A 22767-nucleotide genomic window follows, 5' to 3' on the forward strand; every position below is an offset into this window, starting at 1 on the left:
GACTTCATCTGATTTCAAATTCCACACCTTTTTTTTTTTTTTTTTTTTTTTAAAACAATCCATCTCTCCCTGAGTAGGACAGAAAAGGATCTTGTGGGGAAGATGGCATGATAATGCTCACTAGAAGCTAAACTTATGCATCCAGAACTGTGCCTGCAGATTCACAGGACCTTGAGTGGTGCCTAACCTACTTGTGAAGATTTCCTATGGAAGTAAATTTGATAGTTGACATTTTCTAGATCATTGTATATGAAGTTAAAAAAAAAAAAAAAGACAAAAGAAGTTTTGCCTCCCAGGTCAGTTTTGTAACAAACTGTATAGTAAGTTGTGACAACAGCCCTAAAAAACTGAGTTCAGAAAATGTCAAGAAAAACATTACAAATTATTTATTTCTTATTTATTTTGCATTGCAGTATAATAGGTACATAACAGACCAAGGATTTCATAGATACTACTGCTTAAAAAATGAGGCCAAGTAAAAATGTGCATAACAGATCAGGCAGTAGGTGGATGCAACAAAATTCATGCAAGTGGTTTGCAAACAGGTGAAGTTCAGGGTGCAAATCCAAGTGGGAAGGAAGCAGATCTCTGAACCTGGCCTCCTGACAATGCATCTCATTTCACGTGCATTTTAGATCAGAGATGGAAAGATTCACATAGAGAAGATTAAAACACACCCATAATCCCCTGGACAGAGATGAAGGATGGGAGAGATAGAGCCTCTGCTTAATTATCAGGAAGGTTTCAGAGTAAGCCCAATGCAGGCTTCTGTCTCCACCTGCAGAACCTCTGAACATAGTCACAAACTAATATGATTTCAGGTGCTAGGCACCAGTAAGTGATACTATTTGTGCAAGTTGAATGGTCACTGAGACTTGGACAGCATCCTTCTATGTTGATTTGCTGTCCTGGCCACAGGTGAGCAGTTTCAGGGTGACTACAGTAAGTCAAGATGAGCAGAGGCTGCAAGAAAAGGGAACCATTCAATACTTCCCCGGGGCGGAAGTCCTTCGCAGCCACTTAGGTTGGGGAGCTAACTGGATTGTTGACTGTCAGAGTGGAAGAGACATCATTTACCAAATGATCCAACCCTCCCGGTTTTCCAGCGGAAAGACAGGAATCCAGAGTCATTTGGGTGAAGGTCAAGGTCACAGGGCTAAGTAGTAACCGGAGTTAGGCATATCAGCGAAAGGCTCCCTTTCCCGCTGTCTTGGAATATCTAACACCGTCTAAGCCAGTGGAGACTTCTGTGATGGCATGTCTCCCAGGCAACGATAAAAACTGCTGTCCCATTACATTCGTCTTAAGACCTGTCAGAGGGCTCCGAGGGGAAGGAAGAGAAGCGCTGAAAAGAAGATGTCCGAAGCTAGCTGGTCCTAGGGTGGGACAGTGCCTTCATCGGCTCAGAGCTGGGTTCCCCAATGCGCCTTGGTTTGCGGTGGGGGCTGCGCGGGACTCCCAAAAGATTAAGAAGGGAAGTAACTTGAGAGAAAGTAGGTGCTTTCGCCTGGAGAAGGAAATGCCTGAGGCCCCCAAAGAAACTGCACCCTTCCCCAACCTACCTCCCTACACACAAAAGTTAAGGGCGCCACACCTGCCTTTTGCAGCTGGGGCTCTCTGCGAAAACGCAGCACTGGCGCAGGCTCCAGCGCTGCTGTTCCAGCGCCAGGCCCCCGCCTGAGCCGCGCTTGGGGAGCAGCCGGGGGGCGGGGGGGGGGTGGCTGGCAGCGATTGGTGGTGCGCGCAGGAGGAGCATAGGGAAGACCAGCTGTCCCGCCCACCCCACATACCTAGGCTTTCTTTGGCTGCGCTCGCTGCCGCCGGTGCGCCGCCGGTGCGCCCCCGGCGCGCGCCACACATCCCCGCGGACGGCGAACGGCTTCTCGGGCACGGATCGCGGAGACCCGGGCGCACGCGAGGAGCGCAGCCAGGGAGGCTGGCGCTTCCCGACCGGCAGGTCAGTGAGGGTCCCCCAGAGCTGCCCGCGAGCCCAGACTGAGGAGTGGGGAGCCGGGGACGCGCGGAGCGCGGAAGCTGGGCTCGCCCTCTGTCTGGGGCGCCTTGACCCCTTGCAAGGCTAGGCCTCCGGTTCTGTAGGCTCCAATCTCCTCAGAGCCGCCTCCCAGACTCTCCTCGACTCCCGGAGGTTTAACTCCTTCCTGAACATCCCGAATCCATCCCCTTCGTGGCCTGCCGCGTCCTTAAGGTCCCTGGCAGCTTCCTCAGCCTGGGTCTCCCGATTTCCGGCGCGACTTCGCATGGCTGCGCAATGTCCTTGGCCCTAGAATGATGATCCACTTCTGTCTCGGACACAGGGACCCGGGAAGAGCTGCCCTCGTGTCTGCCGCGGCCAAGATTGATTCCATGCCAGCGTCGACTGTTCTGCACTTTGCAGGGGGTGTTTCTAGGTGCTTCTGGTTCCTCCTCCCCCTTTGCGGTGTGTGCTATCATTCTTGTGTTTGCTATCATTCTTGTGTTTGCTTTATCCTATAGGGAATTCGAGGGTCATATCGGTTCCTTCTTGGGGACTTTCCACGCACACACAGACTATCTGCTCTGCCCCTTATGAAGCTCTCTTGAGTCTTTCTTGGGTGGCTCCATATCCGGGGAAGTTCTACCTGGTGCTGAATACTCGCGTTCCCAAATTCCTGGAAAACGTAGTTAGGGAAACCGCACCAGCTCTCTTTTTCTTTTCTTTTTCTCGGGTTCCATGAAACGCTGGAATAGAGCGTTTCGCTGTAGAGGTGCGTGGATTATGGGCAAGTTTTTGGAGTTCTGATCTAGGAGGGAGATGTGTGGCGTGCCCTCTGTGGGGTTGCACAAGGACCCAGCCATTCTCAGAACGTCTTGTTGAGCACCAGGTTTGAGGATGTACTTGCGCGCTTTCCGCCGCCAGATCTCAAGGGCCCGTCAGGAGGGGGTTTGGTGTCAGACTCTAGACAATCCAGGTGTCTTTCCTCATGTCCTTCATTTCCTATACCCGTTAAATTTCTTTTTGGAAATTTTTTTGCTAAAATGAGTAAGTATTTAAGTGGTTCTTTGGGAGAGATAATGGGATCTGATGGCTCTGGACGTCTCAAAGCCAAGGGCCACTCCCCAAGATGTTTGTCCTCGGGTACTTTGATACTTTGCACTTGAGAGTTTCCAGATTCATTGTCAGACAACAGCCTATCAATAGGAAAAGAGGCAAGCTGAGCGATACTCTTTCCTTCTAACGTTTACTGCCCAATGCAGTCTTGCAGCCCAATACACCCTTTGTAAACAACAACAAAAAAGATATTTAATTAGCTCATATTATGCAACTAATCTGAGTGTTTTAGTTTATTTGAGATCTAGCTCCTAGAGATTCTTAAATGTATTTTATGACTAAAATGCTTCCTTTTGCTAAGTATAAAGGCATCTTGTCCCTCCCCAAACCATCACGTAAGTACAGTTTTAAATCAGCATGGAGTTAATCCTCAAAGCACATTACTTTTTAAAGTGTGTGTTAGTGAGACTGCCTTGTAACTGAGTTGTGTTGACACCACTCCTGCAGGGGCATAGTCTAGTCACCTTCAAATGCGGGGCATTGTGAGGATGGGAACTATCTGCCACCCTCAGAAGTGTTCCGGGAATACAGAATTACTGAAAGTAGGTGGGGTATTTACTCCATTTCTGTGTTTTGTGTTTGAGGCTTATTCTTTATTTCCCATATTTATTATTTTTGATTCCTTTACATAAGGCAAAATGCTTAGAAGAGCTCCACACACATTCATGGTTCTCATAAAAGAAGACCTGTGCAAGGAAATATTCATTCCGTTCTCCCCGCTGTGGCGTTAGTTCAAGTAAACAGATCTGGCTGGATGCCTATGATGCCCGCAGCCTTGTCGAGCGTTAAGGGATGAGTAATGCTGTGATGACATGTAGCATCAAATTCATCAGGGGGGATATTGCAGGTTTCTCAAGTTCCTTCTTTTTTTCTCTTTTAATGAGGGCAACTGAAGAATGACAGAACTGATTGGTGAGAATGATTAATCATACTAATCATTAAGTAAACTTGCAGTCATACATTTATTCTAAGAATTAAAGATGAACCCATCACAAGCAAATTCTCTGACACGGCCTATACTCCAGATTAACTCTCTGCCCATCTGATAATATTCCTTCTTCTCTGGACTTACTCTTTTCCTTGAACTTTTATTTTAATATCCTATTTTTTGTGTTTGTATGTTTTACTTTATAGAGTTTATGTAAGCATTTTTGTATGTACTTAGTTATTACAGAGAAGCAAAGAGTAAAAATATGGCTTAGTTTTTGTGTTTTGCTTCTTTGGGTTTTTAAAATAGTAATTTAAGAACCTGGAAAAAATACATTTCTAAAAGGCCCTTAGTGTCAGGCATTGGGTTAGTCCCACTTGCCTGGCCTCTGGCCCCACGAGGCATTCAGTAAACATTTGTTAAATGAAGCTACAAACAAACAAACAAACAAACAAAAAACAAAAAATAGTGCTGCAGAAAAATGCCCCTTTCTTCAAACATGTATGTATGAAGCATATTGTATTACTATGTTAATATAAAGCATCACAGGCTTAATTTTTATAGATTTTTTATTTTACTTATGACAGATTAAAAAAAAGAATGAGGTCTTTAAGTTAGTTAATGGAATAGGGAGCCCAGCAAAGACTCAGATGGTGTGTGAGCTGACAGGACATGTATTGTTTATAGTCAGATGGTGTGTGAGCTGACAGGACATGTATTGTTTATAGTCAGATGGTGTGTGAGCTTAGCTGACAGATGTACCTGGAGAAATCAAGCCGGGGGCTTTAGTGCAGAAGTCCATGATGCGCATGTGTGGACCAGCCCTGGATTTAGAACTCAGCAAGTCCATCTGTGCATTCACTGGTCATTTCAGGTGCAGGGTAGTAGCCTGCTAAGCTACGTTCTGGGGCCCTTTTAGTTCTGATTTAGATTTGAGGCATATGTGTCCATGGGAAACAGTGTTCTGAAGTACTTAGCTTCATGGCACAGAATGCCTCCAGGAGTTCATTATGAATTAGATCCATGCCCCTGTTCACACTTGGAACCAGGAAACAGTCATTGTTTAGTCTATACTGTTTTTTGTTTTTGTTTTTTTGTTTTGTTTTTTAAGTGAGAGGAGGGGAGATAGTGAGACAGACTCCCACCTGCTCCTCAACCAGGGATCCACCTGGCAACCCCTGTCTGGGGCCAATGCTCAAATCAGCCAAGCTATCCTCAGTGCCCAGGGCTGACACTCGAACCAACTGAACCACTGGCTGTGGGAGGAGAAGAGGGAGAGAAGGGGGAGAAGGAGGGGAAGAGAAGCAGATGGTCACTTTTCATGTGTGCCCTGACCTGGAATCGAAGCCAGGATGTCCATACACTGGGTCAATGCCCTGCCCACTGAGCAAACTGGCCAGAACCTGTTAAGTTTTCGGTAAAACAAAAGAAAAATGGAGATTCTGAGTAGTCAGGTAGCCACACACAATCTAACAGTATCTCTATGCATGAAAAGGCACAATCCAGCTAAAACAGTGCCAGGATAGACTGTCATTAGTATTTCCTGGGTTCCTAACTTTTAAACTTTCATCTATTAAGTTATATGAAGATGAGAAATCATTTGGGCCATATTTACCTTTGGTATTATGGGCTTGATTGTTGATGCTGAGGTTGTTATAGACAATACAGTAGTGAAAGAATCTATAAACGTATGCCAGTAATAGTTGATTAAAAAGGGTAACTTAAGGTAACAACAGACCTGAATACAATTTTTGATGTGAAACAACAAAATAGGTGGCTGTATTACACCATGGAAAGACAGAGTGATGACTTAAACAATAAGCATAGAGATTTTCTCCCCAGGGGAAGGCAAAGTAACTTTTCTGATTAATTTGCCACAGTAGTCTGGTACTAGTTGGAAATGCCTGGTAACTTATCAGTTGCCAATTAAACTGCTTTGGTTCTTAATTTACTTTCAATTTCCCGGGGACCAGGATGATAGCAGAGAGAGCTACTCTTCTCATTTCTTAAATAGAACACACACACACACACACACACACACACACACACACAAACACACACACACACACACACAGAACATATACAACATCTCATAAAATACAACTGTAGCACAAAGTGTAATTAAGTTCTATTGAGCAGATGGACTTTCTGGCCTCAGCCTGAGAATCTTAAACTTTGAAAGAAAAGGTCCATTTAAAAATAAAAGAACCGTTTTAAAAGACTGCATTGAGTATATATAATACAGAAAAAGGAAGGAGAGGAGGAGGAGGAGGAGGAATTCTAAGCTTAGAAACCAGTTGCAGCCTGACTTGCAGTGGTGCAGTGGATAAAGTGTCGACCTGGAAATGCTGAGGTTGCCAGTTCAAAACCCTGGGCTTGCCTGGTCAAGGCACATATGGGAGTTGATGCTTCCTGCTCCTCCTTCCCCCTTCTCTCTCTCTCACTCTCTCTCCTCTCTAAAAATTATTAAAAAGAAAGAAAAAAAAAAAAAAAACCAGTTGCATTTCACTGCATATGCTATTATAAAATTTTATTTCTCTTTATTAATGAAAATACCGTTATAGTTTTTTCTAACTATAAAACAATATGTGTTCTTTGTATCAAAATTCAAATACAGGCATGCAAAAAAATAGAATATGAACTTACCCATAATATCACCTGCTAACTAAAACGTGTTAACAGCTTGGTGCATGACTCCTTGTTTAGTTTAGTTTTGCTCGGTTTCATTTAGTTTAGTTTAGTTTTTGCATGCCTCTTAAAGGGCTATTCATAGTAACTTATTGGGGGCTCCGGAGGAGGGAGGGCTGAGAGGGCTAGAGACGTGTGAGGAGAGTCTGAGGATTATGATCCGGGGAGAGAGACAGTGGGGGACAGCCAGCAGGACCCTGTGCTGAGTCACTCTCTAGTACTACAGTACGGAACTAGAGAATACTGCAGTACTAGTCACTATCTTAACAGGCGTCCCCAAACTACAGCCCGTGGGCTGCAATCGGCCCCCTGAGGCCATTTATCCAGCCCCCACTGCACTTTTGGAAGGGGTGCCTCTTTCGTTGCTGGTCAGTGAGAGGACCACTGTATTTGGCAGCCCTCCAATGGTCTGAGGGACAGTGAACTGGCCCCCTGTGTAAAAAGTTTGGAGACCCCTGATAGTACTTTCTTGGGCTGAGCACTCCCCTCCCTGTGGCATCAGCCTGGAAGAAAGCAACTGTCCCCCCTTCAGCAATCTCTCTCATCCCACCTTGCAGAGATTGGGCCCTGCTGAAGAATCAGTGGCCTTGGCCAGGGAGTAGAGGTATGGACAGAATTAGAGTGACAGTGACTTGATTGTCTGGCTTTAAGGTGGGAGCTATTTCCCCCACTTTCTTGAGAATCTTACTGGAGCTTCCCTTTCAAGGGCGAGTCAATAGAACCACTGTCTTGGCTGCCAGCAGACTAAATTTCTAGGCACCAGAGGCCCCATGTAAAGCAGGTGGCCAAGGCCAGACAGGTTCACATTGGATTCAGGCAGACAGTAGGGAAACTGCAGAGCCAAAAAGTGTTGGGCCATTCCCGTTTAATAGATGCAACAGCAAATGAACAAACAAGCAGGGGAAAACTGCTTCTCACGGCAGCAGGTGAACGAACAGGAAAATGGCCCCTCACAGTGGCGGGCAGGCAATCTGCAATCTGCCGAACACCACCCTGAGTCAAAGGACCTGTAGCCTTACATAGACTATACACACATGGCTCTGCCATGTGCGTACACATCAATCATGCAAAGTACAAGCGAGCAAGCCTAACACAGCTGTTATTTCAACAATCTACCCCTTTACAGTTGCTCACCTCACAATCTACACAACAGGTATATTCCACAATGGTTCCTGTGTGAAGAATGAGATACATTACATAAACAGAAACAGTACAGACTACACAACCAAATTACAAAGGCATAAGCTATACCAAAAATGATAATTACAAAGGTATTCTTTACAATGTCTCCCTGAGCACCCTCCCCAGAGAGTTAACTGGAGGCCCACCTCTAGCCCCCTACCCCATGATGGTTTAAAACAAAAAAAAGTTTATTCATTGTTCACACTAAATATCAACAAGGTCAGAAAAGAATGGAGGCACTCACCACGGTACCCAGGAACCTGGATGACAGAAGCCACCCATAGTGAACAATTCCTGCAGCAGAGGGAGAGATATGGGAAATCTCACAAAGGGTCTTACGTTTTCTACCCAGAAGTGACTCTTGTCCCATTTTTTCACATTTCATTGGCAAAAACAAGTCATATGGACACCCTAAATTCAGAGAGCATGGGGTCATGCAGTTCTACAACATGCCTGAAGGAGGAAGTAACAGCAAGAACATGTGAACAGCATTGATGACCATAAGACTCAGAATTACCCTGACCAAGCAGTGGCGCAGTGGATAGAGTGTCGGACTGGGAAGACCCAGGTTCAAGACCCCGAGGTCGCCAGCTTGAGCAAGGGCTCATCTGGTTTGAGCAAAAAGCTCACCAGCTTGAGCCCAACGTCGCTGGCTCAAGCAAGGGGTTACTTGATCTGCTGAAGGCCCGCGGTCAAGGCACATAAAAAATAAAATAAAAAAGACTCAAAATTATCTTTCTGTTACTCTAACCCTCTCTGCAGAGAAGGAATGTAAGGAACATAGAATTTGGAGACTTAGGGATATAGATTTTAGTTCCAGCCCTGCCTCTAGCTGGGTGAACTTTGGCAAACATTGAAATTCTATTTATTTATCTATTTATTTATTTTTATTTATTTTTGTGACAGAGACAGAGAGAGAGAGAGACAGAGAGATGGACAGATAAGGACAGACAGGAAGGGAGATGTTGCAACTCCTTAGTTGTTCATTGATTGCATTCTCAAATGTGCATTGATGGGGGGGCGGGGGGGACTACAGCAGAGCTAGTGACCTCTTGCTCAAGCCAGCAACCTTGGGCTCAAGCCAGTTACCTTGGGCTTCAAGCCAGTGACCTTTGGGATCAAGCCAGTGACTATGGCATCATGTCTATGATCCCACACTCAAGACAGTGACTCCGTGCTCGGGCTGGGAAGCCTGTGCTCAAGCCAGATGAGCCCAAGCTCAAGCCAGCGACCTCACGGTTTTGAACCTGGGTCCTCCTCATCCCAGTCTAACGCTCTATCTACTGCGTCACTGCCTGCTCAGGCTATTTATTTATTTTTTATTATTATTAGGTGAGAGGCAGGAAGGCAGAGACAGACACCTACATGTGCCCAACTGGGATCCACCCGGCAAGTCCCCTACCAAGAGATGCTCTTCCCATTTGGGCCTCTACTCTGTTGCTGGTAAAACCAAGCCATTCTAGTGCCTGAGGCAAAGCCATGGAGCCATCCTTGGTGTCCGGGCCAACTGCTCGAGCCATTCAAGCCATGGCTGCAGGAGGGGGAGAGAGAAAACTAGAGAGGGTGGGGAGGGGTGGAGAAGGAGATGGGCGCTTTTCCTGTGTGCCCTGACCAGGAATTGACTGGGACTTCCACGTGCCGGGCTGACACTCTACTGCTGAGTCAACTGGCCAGAGCAACTTTAAAATTCTTAATTTCCTCATCTGATAAAGAACAGTGAAGGATAATAGTAATTACCTAAATAACTGTGAATATTAAAGAAAATGCACTCTCACAAACACACATATGAAACTAACATATACTTTTATTTAATAAATATTGGTTGCTGACATTCCTATTGTTGCCCCAACTGGTTTGCTGGCCATTCTTTCTCTCATTCAAGCTCCCAGGGTCTACTCCCCTGCCCGTCATGTTTTGAAGACAATGACTCAGGGTACTCCCACCACTCTTCTGGAATGGTGTGCCTGCGACACCCTAGCCCATGCCACTGAAATAAAAAAGAACTAAGATTAGATATCAGAGCAGTGAGAGATGTTTGAACATGACTTTCTGACCATGGCTATTTCTACAGTTGAATAAAAAACAACTGGGGAAATCTGAATATAGACGGCACATCAGATAATTGTATTATATGAATATTAAATTTCCCAAGTATGGTATAGGAGAATGTTCCAAGGAGCTTGCATTACATTGGGGGATAAATCTAGAAATCTGCATCCTACTATTTTTTTCTGATTATTCAGCTGGCTACTAACAAATATAAAATGGCCAAGACTTGATGTATTCAAAACTTACCCTAACGGGCAATTACTAAGCATTCTAAATACCCATTTCACAGTGGTCAGCATCATCATATCTGGACTGTCAGCCACAGAAGACTGAAAGAATGAAAGAACTTATTTAGCAAAATTCTATGTACATGTTATGCTAAACACTGGGTTAATAGCCAAAAGGGACAGATAACTTACACCCTACATAATAAACTAAGGTTCTATTCATCAGTGTATTATGTCAGGACAATGGTTTCCTAATTCAAGTAGATGCTTGATTAAAAATGGCACTATAGGCCCTGGCCAGTTGGCTCAGCAGTAGAGCGTCGGCCTGGCGTGCGGGGGACCCGGGTTCGATTCCCGGCCAGGGCACATAGGAGAAGCGCCCATTTGCTTCTCCACCCCCACCCCCTCCTTCCTCTCTGTCTCTCTCTTCCCCTCCCGCAGCCAAGGCTCCATTGGAGCAAAGATGGCCCGGGCGCTGGGGATGGCTCCTTGGCCTCTGCCCCAGGCGCTAGAGTGGCTCTGGTCTCAGCAGAGCGACGCCCCGGAGGGGCAGAGCATCGCCCCTTGGTGGGCAGAGCGTCGCCCCTGGTGGGCATGCCGGGTTGATCCCGGTCGGGCGCATGCGGGAGTCTGTCTGACTGTCTCTCCCCGTTTCCAGCTTCAGAAAAATACAAACAAACAAAAAAAATGTCACTATATGGAAGACTCCATGAACTTGAGTTTTGGCTGAAAAATGCAAGACTTAAGACATTTATATACACTTGTGATATTCCAAAGTATTTTTAAGGAATGGGACACAAAGTATTTTAGTTTAGACAAATACATAACTATAGTTTTCAGTATAGAGATAATGACTTGCTTATGTAATTTGACAATACTGAAGTTCTTTTCAGACAACCTATGTCATTACTTCTTTTCAAATTGTACTTGTACATGTGATTTTATGACTAGAGAAGAGTTATTAGTCATAGAGAATTGGATACATTAGATAATTTCTATTTTTTCCCCATACCTCAATTATCTTGATATTTTAAAGTAGAAATGAAGTTTGAGGTATAACTTATGAAGTGAATGAAATAGTTACCATATACTCATCCTTCTAAGTTGAAAATTTATGAAACAGATGAGAATTTACAAGAAAGTGTTCAGAAAGCAACAATGGGCATTTACAAAAATGTGTAAACATAGAGGTCTTCATTCAACACGTCCGTTTGGATGCCTGGGGGAGATGGAACAAAATGGAATGAGGGATGGATAGAAAGAAGGATCAGTGATGACAATAAGCCTTGAACTGAGGAACTTACGTATTTAAACAGGGAGGTGGCACTAGGAAAAAAAGAAAGTGGCATTTATGTGGAGTGATACAGTCGCACAGGTTCCTCTCACTACATTGACTCCGTTAGTGGCCCACGGCTATCCTCTTTTGAGAAACCTACTTACATTTAGAGTGAACTTCATCAAATGCTTGTAGAGAAACCAAATTTTCAGGCTTTTCCCTGTTCCCTTGGGGCAGTTTTAGAAGCACCCAAAGGCCCCTGGAGCCCGAGAGAGTGAACTGGGGACACATCATAGTCTTCTTGTAAAGGTTAAAGGAAAAGATTTATAACAATCACAAAATTAAGTTTATAAGAATAAAATCTTTCCAGATATCATACTTTGTAAGGAGACTATTATGAGCATTTCCTGATTGGACAAAAGATATATTAAATACTATTAATTTTAACTCTAGATACAGAATGAGAGACAATAGGAAAGGAGAAAACACCATTTCATTCTTCTCCCATAGCATGGTTTAATAAGAATTTTTAAAAACACATATAGTCTGATTAGAAATAAGCAAGCTTTTTTTTATACTGATTTTATGATTTAACTAATTCTAGCTTCTCCAAGAACTAAAAATATTTTTCTTAATACACTTCTAAATATTGGAAAAGATCAGAGCTGAGTAGAGGAAGATAATTAAACCTGAAAGATCTCATTAAAAATGCTGTAACATCTTGAAAGGCCAGCCTTGCTTCTTGCTTTCTTCCTTTCCTGCTGATCCTTTCACACTTGCCTATGATACTTCAAGTCGTTATTTCTCTGTTTGCTTTTTCTTTGTATCAAGTAGATAGCCAGTGACCTTTTCTCCTGCTCCCTAAAAGTGGCTTTCACTGTCCTGTACCTCCTTAATTAGTTCATAGTTCTTTCAGTCTTCAAGTTGCTACTTTTCTCATTTGGATTTAGGCTAATATGATAGCCACGATGGGTTCAGTCTCCCCAAAGTACAGGACAGAGCCTTTCTGGGTCTTTTCTGAAGACCGTTGAAGAATCATGAAAATACTATGCCAAGAACTGGTTTTATATTTGACCCTTTTATCTGGAAAATTATCCACTTGCACTAATTTATTCTAAAAGTATCATTTAAAAGTAATTATTCTTACTAAGGCAGAGATTTGAACTTAAAATCTTCACATAGAATATACATATAGCAAAAATTTATTAAGAATAATGCAGTAGTTCGATTTCTCTATGAAAACAGTGCTAAATTAATGCCAGGGAACTCGTATTTATAATTTTATAATTATTTTTGAGGCTGTATAAGCCAGATAATCAAAAAAGTTCTGTTCATATTCCCTTTTGAAATATTTCGGGGTTTTTTTTGTTAACTTCACTCGATGTACACTATTTTATATATCAGGAATGGTATACTCTGAATATTCTGTGAATTATGCCTTGTGTTGGTAACGAATTTTTAAAGAACTGGGACAAAATGATTTGCCTAACAAAAGTATTCTGAGTATAATTTAATTATTTTGCTGAGGAAGTATTTTACTGGGCCTGCGGCTAGGGTGCTAATGCAGACAGACAGATGTCATCACTAAAATACAGAGATGGAGGAGCTTGAAAACCCAACGCCACCTAATGACCTTCCCTAGAAATTGATTTTAAAATAAGTGAAGCTACTACTGTACTTTGTCATTTCTTACATTTTCACCAAAGTCCTATGAAAAAGTTCTGATTGTATTTTCTGATCGTGCATTTCCACAGTGGCTACAGCAGACTGTTAATTTTAATTTTTTTTGTTTACATCATCCAGTTCAGATCCACAAATTCCAGTGCATTATTCAGAATCTCCATCATTTTTTTTTTTCCCTCATGAGATAGTCCTGTAACTCAGTATTTGATAGCAGACAGACTTGTTTTATTTTATTACTTGGTTCTGTTTTGCTGATGCAAGGAATTGCAATGGGGCTGTACTTATTTTCACAAAAAATTCTAGTTTCCCAAAGATTTGGTTTTGATACATAAACACAGTTCTCAAGCAAATATATGAATGGCTAAGTCAGCTTTATATGAAGATAGCACGGAAGATGATAAATTTTATTTTTATTACCGCAAGACTAAAGGTAAGTGTTTACAAGTGAAGGTTTCCATTTAGAGAAGAGTGAAGTAGGTGTTGTTAGCACCAACCTTCTAGCATGACCTAAAAGGGCACCAGGCAAAAAGAAATCATTAAGAGAAAAGATAATGATGCAAATTGTAAAGGAATGTCTAGAGGTCTTACGCAAAGCATGCTGGTTTTTTGTTAGTTTGATTTGGTTTTGGTTGTTTTTTTTTTTCTTGTTTTTTTTTTAGAGACAGAAGAAAGGAGAGACAAATGTCAGTCTGGTCCTGAATGTGACCAGGGATCGAACCCACAACCTTTCTAAGTAGAACTAAAACAGCTTTACTCAGATGTGATGAGGTCCCTTCTGGATTCTAGAAACAGTAGCGTCTATGTATTTTACAGAGAAAGAGAACCAATATATCGTCTAACACTGTTCATTACGTTATAATGTCAAATTTTACATTTGTTGACTGGAAATTCAAACATTTTCCCATGTCATGTTAATACTTTTTCAAATCGTGAGTGATGGTTTGGGTGGACCACCTCCCGGCGAATCACATAGCAGGGCTTGATGATAAAATAGTGATGTGACATCATGACTGCTAAGGTACTCTTTAAATAATGTCTGCCAGGAGACAAAGCAGCTCGTCCCAGTTTCCCACAACAACCAAAGCCTTTCAAATAGTGTTATTCACATAGAAGGGCACTTGGATAAAGGTCAGAAACTGAAAGACTCCGAGCCAGCTTTGCGGCTGACGGTCGGCTGTTCCCTCCGTGCATCGTGCAGAAGGCAAGGCCGGCTCAGGTTCTGCCGCCAGGCTGGCCACAGGAGACGCGCCACACTTACGTGAGAGGGTTTAGAGATGGCGGCCTGCCAGCTCTTATTCTTTTTACTCGGCACAAAGGTACACTCTGGAGAATATGTCCTTGTTCTTCCAAAATTTTGTAATTCTCATAATCACCTCATGGCAAGAAGGAATGCTTCCAACTTTCAGGGGAATCACAGAGGGCAAGGTGCTGAGTGACATGGTACCAGAGGCTCCAGGTCAGCCCTGTCTGTGCACAGTCCCTCCATCTACCCACTCCACAGGGCTCCTGGTGACAATGACAAATCTATCCTTCCTCACTTCACTCGCTGACCATATTTGTGACTTTCCTCCAAGCACGGTTGTTTTGTTTTTATTTTTCAAAAGACAAAGGGGAAAGCTGGCTGGCCGTGAACCAAAACATCTCCAAAGAGCTTCATTTACAGTATTGTGATCTGGCAGTCTCATTTTCCTTTCTCAAAAGTTACTCTCTGAGAATGGCTGAGAATAAAAGTGGCACTGTCCTCATGTGCCTTTAGGGGTCGCCTGACATGGGAGTCCATGGGCACTGCCCCAGGATAGGTCAAGGCAATACATCTAAGATGAAATCTCTTTCTTCTTTACTTTATTAAATAAAAGAAAAACAAATAGTGTCTGGGAGACACAGACCAAGAAGCATCATCTTAAAACACACTTGTTGGACTTCCTTCATTTCCACAATCCCACCCTCAGCCTCATTCACAGAGCCTGAGTGAGCGCAGTCTGGTTCATCCTGAGTGCTATCTAGAGACTGTCAAAACGTTCACCAGGAAATTTATTCTTTTTAAAAACTACAGTAAGAAAATTAGAATGTCACCTAATTTAAATGATCTCTAACAGTGTATATAGACTGTATTTCTATAGAGCAAAATAGTGAAGTGTAATATTAAATTAAGAAGTATCCAGAAAATGATATCAAATCTGCAACACTGGACGGGTATTTAAAGATGAAGATGTTTCATTGTGAAATCTCAAATAAGTACACAAGGGTTCATTCATTCATTTCTACCATTCTTCCGAGGCCACTTGGAAGATCAGCTGCTTCCCCCAAGCCTTCCTAGCCTCATTTCCTGTGAACTATTCCCCAGACCTCAGGCACACAGTAGGCTTTCGTCAGGATGTGTAAGTACTCTTGGAACATTTATACCGTAAGGAGATCCTTTTATTTTGACAAGTGGTCTAGTCAATCGCTAGCTGTGAACTCTGTCACTGAATTGCTGATACTCCAGTGACACCATCTGTGCCTGCTGCCCAGCTGAGAAAAAGATACAGATTTGGGCATTAAGTGGGGACTTTAGAAAAATCAGCAAACTGCAGCTGCATCTGATTCTCATGTGTCAGAACCGCAAGACTCACGGAGATTTGGACATTCCTCAGTCTTTCTAGGGATCAGAAAGAGCTGTCTGCTAGCACTTCACCCCAATGGCCCTTTACAATTTTCTAGGTACGATTATGGAACTGTTATCACAGCTTTACTTGCGACCCGCTGGAGAGGGAAGAAATGTGAGTATCATCATACAAATGAGAAAACTGAAATGCCAAGACGAAGCGGTGAGCTTGTCTGAAGTCAACGGCAGACAGGAACAAATTACACAGGTCTTGTCGTTTTCTCTTCTTCCACAGTGGAGAAGACTGAGGACACAGTTCAGTAGTGGGCTCTAGTCGTGTCTGTCGCTTTACAGCCCTGCCTCCTCATCTGCAGATGGGAGCAAGTAATTCCTTCTCTACCTACCTTACAAAGTGGTTTGTACGAGAAATAGCAAAATGCATTATCCTTACCTTTTTCTTTTGCCCAGGCCAGAAAAAAAGAATGCAAAATTCTTACTACTAAAATAATAGGAAAATTGAGGCCAGAGTACAAAGGCTAAGAATGTGCAGAAGCTCAAAGTCCTGGCTTATCTTCTCATTAGAAGTTACTTTTGCCCTGGTGGGATAGTTCAGTTGGTTAGAGCATCATCCCGAAGTGCAGAGGTTGCTGGTTCAATCCCCTGGTCAGGGCACATACAGGAACAGATCGGTGTTTTTATCTATCTGTCTGTCTGTCTGTCTATCTATCTATCTACCTACCTACCTATCTATCTATCATCTATCTATCTCCCTTCCTCCCTCGCTAAAATCAATAAATAAAAAAATAAAGGAAGGTACTTTTGTCTGATCAAGGAGCCTCTTTGTCTCTCTTGAGTTATTCCAATTCAGTCCGTGAGCTTTCTACCCTAGTTTTCTTCCCTATAAATCATCCTGCCTCCGAGACTCTGTTTTCCCTAGAGGTGAACATTTATATGCTGTAAAAAGGTAAGATAGTGCCAAATCAGTGTAATACATTTGGAGTTCCACTGTGAGTCTCCTTTTTTTTTTTTAAGGATTGTTAGGAGCCGGCAGCCGCCTAATGAAATTAAATCACCAGGCACAGCCTAATGAGTAGGAGTCAAGTTATTTTAGGAGCTACACACTAAGACACTAGTTGGCAGAGCTCACTAAAATCACTAGCCTGTGTGAGACACATTATAGGGACAGCCCACTCAGAAGCGTCCCCTCCTTTCAAGGGATTATTAGTGCTGCCCGCTCAGGCCACGGAGGTCAGTGTCAGCCCCTCAAAGAGTCAGCCACTTCGTTAGATTTGGAGAGCAGAAGGGAGAGACAGGTTCCCAAGGTCAAATGTGGGGCAGGGTTCAGAAAAAGGGAGGGCAGGGCAGAGTAGATGCCCTCACATCAGCATTCCACTGCCTCTCATGCCAAGAGAGTTAGACCCTGACAGCAAAATGACCTGAAGCCACAAAGAGCGAGGACAGCATCTTTTCTGGACTTGAAGAGGGTCATCTGCTGGGTGGGACCTCCTGCTGCAGGCTGCTTCCTTCCCCCCCGCCTGCCCGGCAGTATACTGAGTCCCGTTGGAAACTGACTGTGACCTCTCCAGTCATGGAGGAGAGAGTGACCGGGACATGCTTCACCCACAGCTGACACCTGGGCAGCCACTCTCTGTCCCAGCTGCTCCCTGCCCGTCTCAGTCCACTGTGCTGCTGGTGTTCCCCACAGGACCACGTGAGGCGGCAGAATATGGTAAAGAGCGTTTCTCTGCTCCTGGCTGGGAGAGAAACCGTTCCTTCTCCACACCCTTACACACACACACACACACACACACACACCACACACACACACACACACACACACACCACACTCATTTTGGCCCAACCCTTTACATTTCACAAAGCACTTCCACATCTGTGATTCTGGTCCCCTCATGACACTGAGGCGGTGGGGCAGATGCCACACATGTTACAGATGAGAGAAAGGAAGCTCAGAGAACATCGGGTATTTGCCCAACTCCTCGAAGACAAAGGAGAATTTGGGCCTAAAACTGAAGAGTGTTGAGAGGCAAACACAGTCCCCTTTTTCTACCTTTTAGGGGAAATCCAACCTGTGTTCTAAGTTAAGGTTTCTTGTTCAATGCCTCCGATATGCAGAAAAAGGTATATAGGTCGATCTAAAGGAAAAGAAATGCATAGAAATGGCCTCTGATCTTAAGGAGACACATTGTTTTTATGAACAAATTGGTAAATTATAAACATTCAGCAAAAAGCAAACTTACTCGTGCAGTGATTCTCCAAAACAGGCTGGAGCAGTCCTGGCCTGGCCTTGTGCTGGTGTGGCAGAAGGCGCGCAGTGCATCTTCTGCAGGGGAGAGGTGGGAAGCACCTGCCCTGTCCTCAGAGCATCCCGGGAGCATCAGCTGAAATGGGAGCAGCTAGAGCACATCAGAAATGTATTTTCCTTTTTATTTTATCCTCGGTTCTGTGGGGAAACCTGGCACCTATGCTACAGTGCAAATAAAGTAAAAGTTCATTTTTATACCATCATTTTACAGTAGACACAAGCATTACTTGCTCCTGGAGAAGTTATTCCATTCCTTCTCTTCCCCTGTGGGTTTTATATCAATAATTAAGCCTTCTTGAACCGAGGACTGACAATGAGATTGAAATGTGGCATTGCCTGAAAACATGCACTCAGTCGTTTTGTTTCCTGTTTGTGTTTGCAGTGTCAACGGACACCTGATCCCGCGCAGCCTGGTTGGAAAACCAAAAAATACTGCTGTGCTGACTTAGCTGCCTGAAATTTTTGCTGAAGCCATTAAGAAACAAACAAAAAAATGCTGATTTTGTCCTAGTTAACCCCAGTGTGAAACTTTGACTTGTAATAACAGCCTTGCTTCTCCTCTTACCCTCATAAAGATGTCTAAACCTGACTCTTCGTCTGTATTTTTGGGAAATGTGGAGAACGGGACTTCCCTGGAGCTGTTCCCCACGTCCCTGTCCGCCTCGGTGGACCCAGCCTCAGGCCACTTGTCCAATGTCTATGTCTATGTGTCCATATTCCTCAGCCTTTTAGCATTTCTGCTTCTGCTTTTAATCATTGCCCTCCAGAGGCTCAAGAATATAATCTCCTCCAGTTCCTCCTGCCCGGAGTATCCAAGTGATATTGGCAGTTCCTCCACCAATTTGGAAGTCTGTAGTATTTCCTCTCAAAGGTCTACGTGTTCAAACCTCTCCTCGTGATAGAAAGAGAAGAGTCTTTATTGCTGCAGCAGCGTGGAGTTTCCCCACTCATGGTACGTACTTATGAAGCAGTTTTCTCATGAGAGAAATGACCCTTTTGATTTTGATGACCAGTCAGACCTGTTTCTCCTCCTTCACCCATGACTTCTTTTTCCATTCAGGATCACTTCTGTTTGTGAATATATAAGCTGATGCTGACCGAAGCGGTGCAAACCTCAAGGTAGAATTGCATGCGAACCACCGGATGAATCTAGAACTGGCTTCTTTGTACCACTCTGTTAGCCATCTGACGAGGAGTCATCTGAGGGCCTCACAGTGGGTGCTGGGTATGGAACCTGCCCTTTGTTCTCATACAAAACTGTGAAATCAATGGAACCCGCAGAACCTGATAAAATTAAATCTGGGCTATTTATAAGGTGCTTTCTATATTTAAAAGATGAAGTGGAAACACCAAATTTAAAAATAAAAAAGAGTCAATTCAGATTTAATGTATAACATTTCCAAAACTGGAGGCAGAAATATGCTAAATGTTTTATTTAATGTCAATTTATTTTTGTTTTTAATTTTTAAAATATATTCATTTTAGAGAAGGGAGACAGAGAGAGAGAGAGAGAAAGGGGGGGGGGAGCAGGAAGCATCAACTCCCATATGCGCCTTGATCAGGCAAGCCCAGGGTTTTGAACCTACAACCTCAGCATTTCCAGGTCGACGCTTTATTCACTGCGCCACCACAGGTCAGGCTATTTAATATCACTTTAGCAAATTAAAATCACTTTTCTTAGTGAACTAAGTTGTATTTGGAAAAGTTGTGAAAGAGTTTAACCTTTTTTTTTAATTTATTTATTTTTTACAGAGACAGAGAGTGAGTCAGAGAGAGGGATAGACAGGGACAGATAGACAGGAATGGAGAGAGATGAGAAGCATCAGTCATTAGTTTTTCATTGCGTGTTGCAACATCTTAGTTGTTCATTGATTGCTTTCTCATATGTGCCTTGACCATGGGCCTTCAGCAGACCGAATAACCCCTTGCTGGAGCCAGTGACCTTGGGTCCAAGCTGGTGGGATTTTGCTCAAACCAGATGAGCCCGCGCTCAAGCTGGTGACGTGGGGGTCTCGAACCTGGGTCCTCTGCATCCCAGTCCGATGCTCTATCCACTGCGCCACTGCCTGGTCAGGCAGAGTTTAACCTTTAATAGGAAGAGGATTATGTGTTATAATGCCATTTTTAATTATTTCTTCCTCTTCAGATTTTTTTTTTACTTATGTTATAGTCATAGTGCTCTACAGCTATGGAGTTCCTTGTGATAATTGCTGTTACTGTTGCTAAGAGAAGTACCAGAAGAGAAAGCAAGATGTTTTTTACACTATACCTATAGTTTCCATCAGCAAGAATTAAGAAGATATGGAAATATTGATTTACTTTTTTTTTATACAGTAATTCCTGGCAGTCAGTTTCACAGTCTTCATAATTTTTATGCAGAATCGAGATGCCAAAATGTGTTTACTCTCATTAGTTTGCAAAACTTAGAGACTGCATTGCTAATGTACATGTATTATATAGACTCCATGACTGTTACATGTCTCTGATAACTCATTGTGTGTTAACATAATACTCTGCTTGGGAATTGCAGCACATGGGTTTGTATTCAATATTATAGATACTCATCTTGGGTAGCTGCTGGCAGCTTAGGACTCTGGGAGCCACCATATTGTGATCATCCATGCCTGTCTGAACCCAAGGGCCCCGTCCTGGAATGAGGCATACACCTGAGCACAGATGTGGAACTGAAGGCAACAGGCTGCCCCTAAAAACAAAACAAAGCAAACTAACTACAGCTTTTCAAAAGTAAGAATTTTAATTTAATTTTGAAAGGAAATGGCCCACAGCATTAACACTGGACTTGTTTAGCCCATCAAGCCTATTGTATCAGCAAGGCCCTGTGTTTCCATGGTAACTGGATCGTTCTTGTTTAGAACATTGACTAGGCCTAAGTGGTGAAGCTTCAACGTGCTGTTTGGATGGATGGTGTGGCGACACCACCCAGTAATAGGAATGGGATAAAGGGTCTACCATTTTTACAGTGAATATCTTTTTCATTCTAAAATGTTAAGAGAGAGATGAGGACTGATAATGAGGACCAGGTTTCTTTTTTTAAATTTATAAGCCTCACTCAGACCACACTGAACTATTTCTATATCAAAAACGTTCCCAAACGCCATAAGACCTGCAGACAGCAATGGCCCTAAAATGGAAAATTAGTGGAAAATGTGCCTACTCTGCCATTTAAAGCCTGGCAGTGTGTTGGAGTATTATTATGTTGTATAAATGCTGGACTAGGAAAACTGCTATTTTTTTTTATCATTATCTATATTCTTTGAGTGTGTGTGTGTGTGTGTATGTAAACACAACCCAGTCTCGGAATATATATATTCACATATTCCCAATTAAACACAGGATTACAGAGGCATCTATATCATCACTTTTGCTCTTTGATTAAACTTGTGCTGTTTTGGTTACTGAGGAAGAAAGGACATTGATAGAGTGATGATTTTAAAAAATAAAGGGACGAGTTTGCCACACAGCAGAGCAGTATGAGCATTGTTTGTTCTAAGGGGCAACTTTGTACTGTCCTTCTGGAAGAGATATAAAGCATCCTGAAAATAGAGCTTTTCAAAGAAATGCCGCAGGCATACACCCCCACCCCACTCACCACCACCACCACACTGCAATGGTTCTTGTTCTCAAGGTTAAGTAGAGAGATTAGGAGCAACAGTCAAGATATAAACTAGGATTTGTCTTTACAAACTTGCCAGGATAACAGATTATAAAACTTACAATGAATTTGTGTTGTTGAAGAAGTTCAGAAAGGTTAAAAGACTGATTTATAAAGAAGTGGAGTTCATTGGAAGCTTTTCTTCTCTTGTTTGTTTTAGTGAGTTGGTCCACAATCTTCTCTCTTAAGGAGGCTGTTCTGTCACTCACTGTCTGCCCATCCTCTCTGAAACAGAGTGAGGAGAGTGTGGCCCAACTGTCAGCCTCTCCATGCCTCTGTAAGGGTCACCTCCCTGTGGAGCAGGGGTCCCCAAACTGCGGCCCCCTGAGGCCATTTATCCGGCCCCTGCCACAATTCTGGAAGGGGCACCTCTTTCATTGGTGGTCAGTGAGAGGAGAATAGTTCCCATTGAAATACTGGTCAGTTTGTTGATTTAAATTTACTTGTTCTTTATTTTAAATATTGTATTTGTTCCCGTTTTGTTTTTTTACTTTAAAATAAGATATGTGCAGTGTGCATAGGGATTTGTTCATAGCTTTTTTTATAGTCTGGCCCTCCAACGGTCTGAGGGACAGTGAACTGGGCCCCTGTGTAAAAAGTTTGGGGATCCCTGCTCTGGAGCAATGCGGCCCTCACTTCCCATGTCAGGAGAATCACTTGGATACTTGGAAAATACTCAGGTTCCCAGGACACAGCTAGACCTCAGGAATGGAGCCAGAACTGTGTGTTTCATAAGGACCCAGTGGTGTTTGTGATCAATGGGACACACTGTGTCAGGGGAGGGGTTATATACAACTCAAGTGTACTTGAGGACAGGAGGTACGGTACCCCTCCTCCACTGCATAAGTAACTGCCTTTTCTCCAGGCCTCCTGTCCCTCCACACCTGGCCCCCACTTCGGCTCCGGAACTACCGACTTCCTGCCCAGGTCTGAAATCCAGGCCACCCTCGTATGGAAGCTACTGACATCCCCAGGGGCTCAGTGGAAAAGGAACTGAGGAGGGTCACATTTTCACCTCCACAACACCACATTCACAAGATCAAGACAAGGTGATAGGGTTGAGGGT

The 22767-nt window shown here is 43.4% G+C and overlaps 1 protein-coding gene across 1 annotated transcript; it reads left to right on the plus strand.

Annotated features, from left to right (window-relative positions):
- Positions 1-1871: 1871 nt before the first annotated feature.
- Positions 1872-21478, plus strand: SERTM1 (serine rich and transmembrane domain containing 1). The gene is made up of 4 exons (XM_066236623.1): positions 1872-1957; positions 18411-18980; positions 19089-19147; positions 20586-21478. Exon 2 carries the CDS (start codon positions 18604-18606, stop codon positions 18925-18927), a length of 324 nt encoding a protein of 107 aa, XP_066092720.1. The 5' UTR covers positions 1872-1957; positions 18411-18603; the 3' UTR covers positions 18928-18980; positions 19089-19147; positions 20586-21478.
- The last annotated feature ends 1289 nt before the right edge of the window (positions 21479-22767 follow it).

This window comes from Saccopteryx bilineata, chromosome 6, assembly GCF_036850765.1.
Source record: "Saccopteryx bilineata isolate mSacBil1 chromosome 6, mSacBil1_pri_phased_curated, whole genome shotgun sequence".
Taxonomy (NCBI): Eukaryota; Metazoa; Chordata; class Mammalia; order Chiroptera; family Emballonuridae; genus Saccopteryx; species Saccopteryx bilineata.

Bases quoted from the DNA above. Each gene is read 5' to 3' on its own strand.
- SERTM1 (XM_066236623.1), top strand. From the start codon at position 18,604: ATGTCTAAACCTGACTCTTCGTCTGTATTTTTGGGAAATGTGGAGAAC.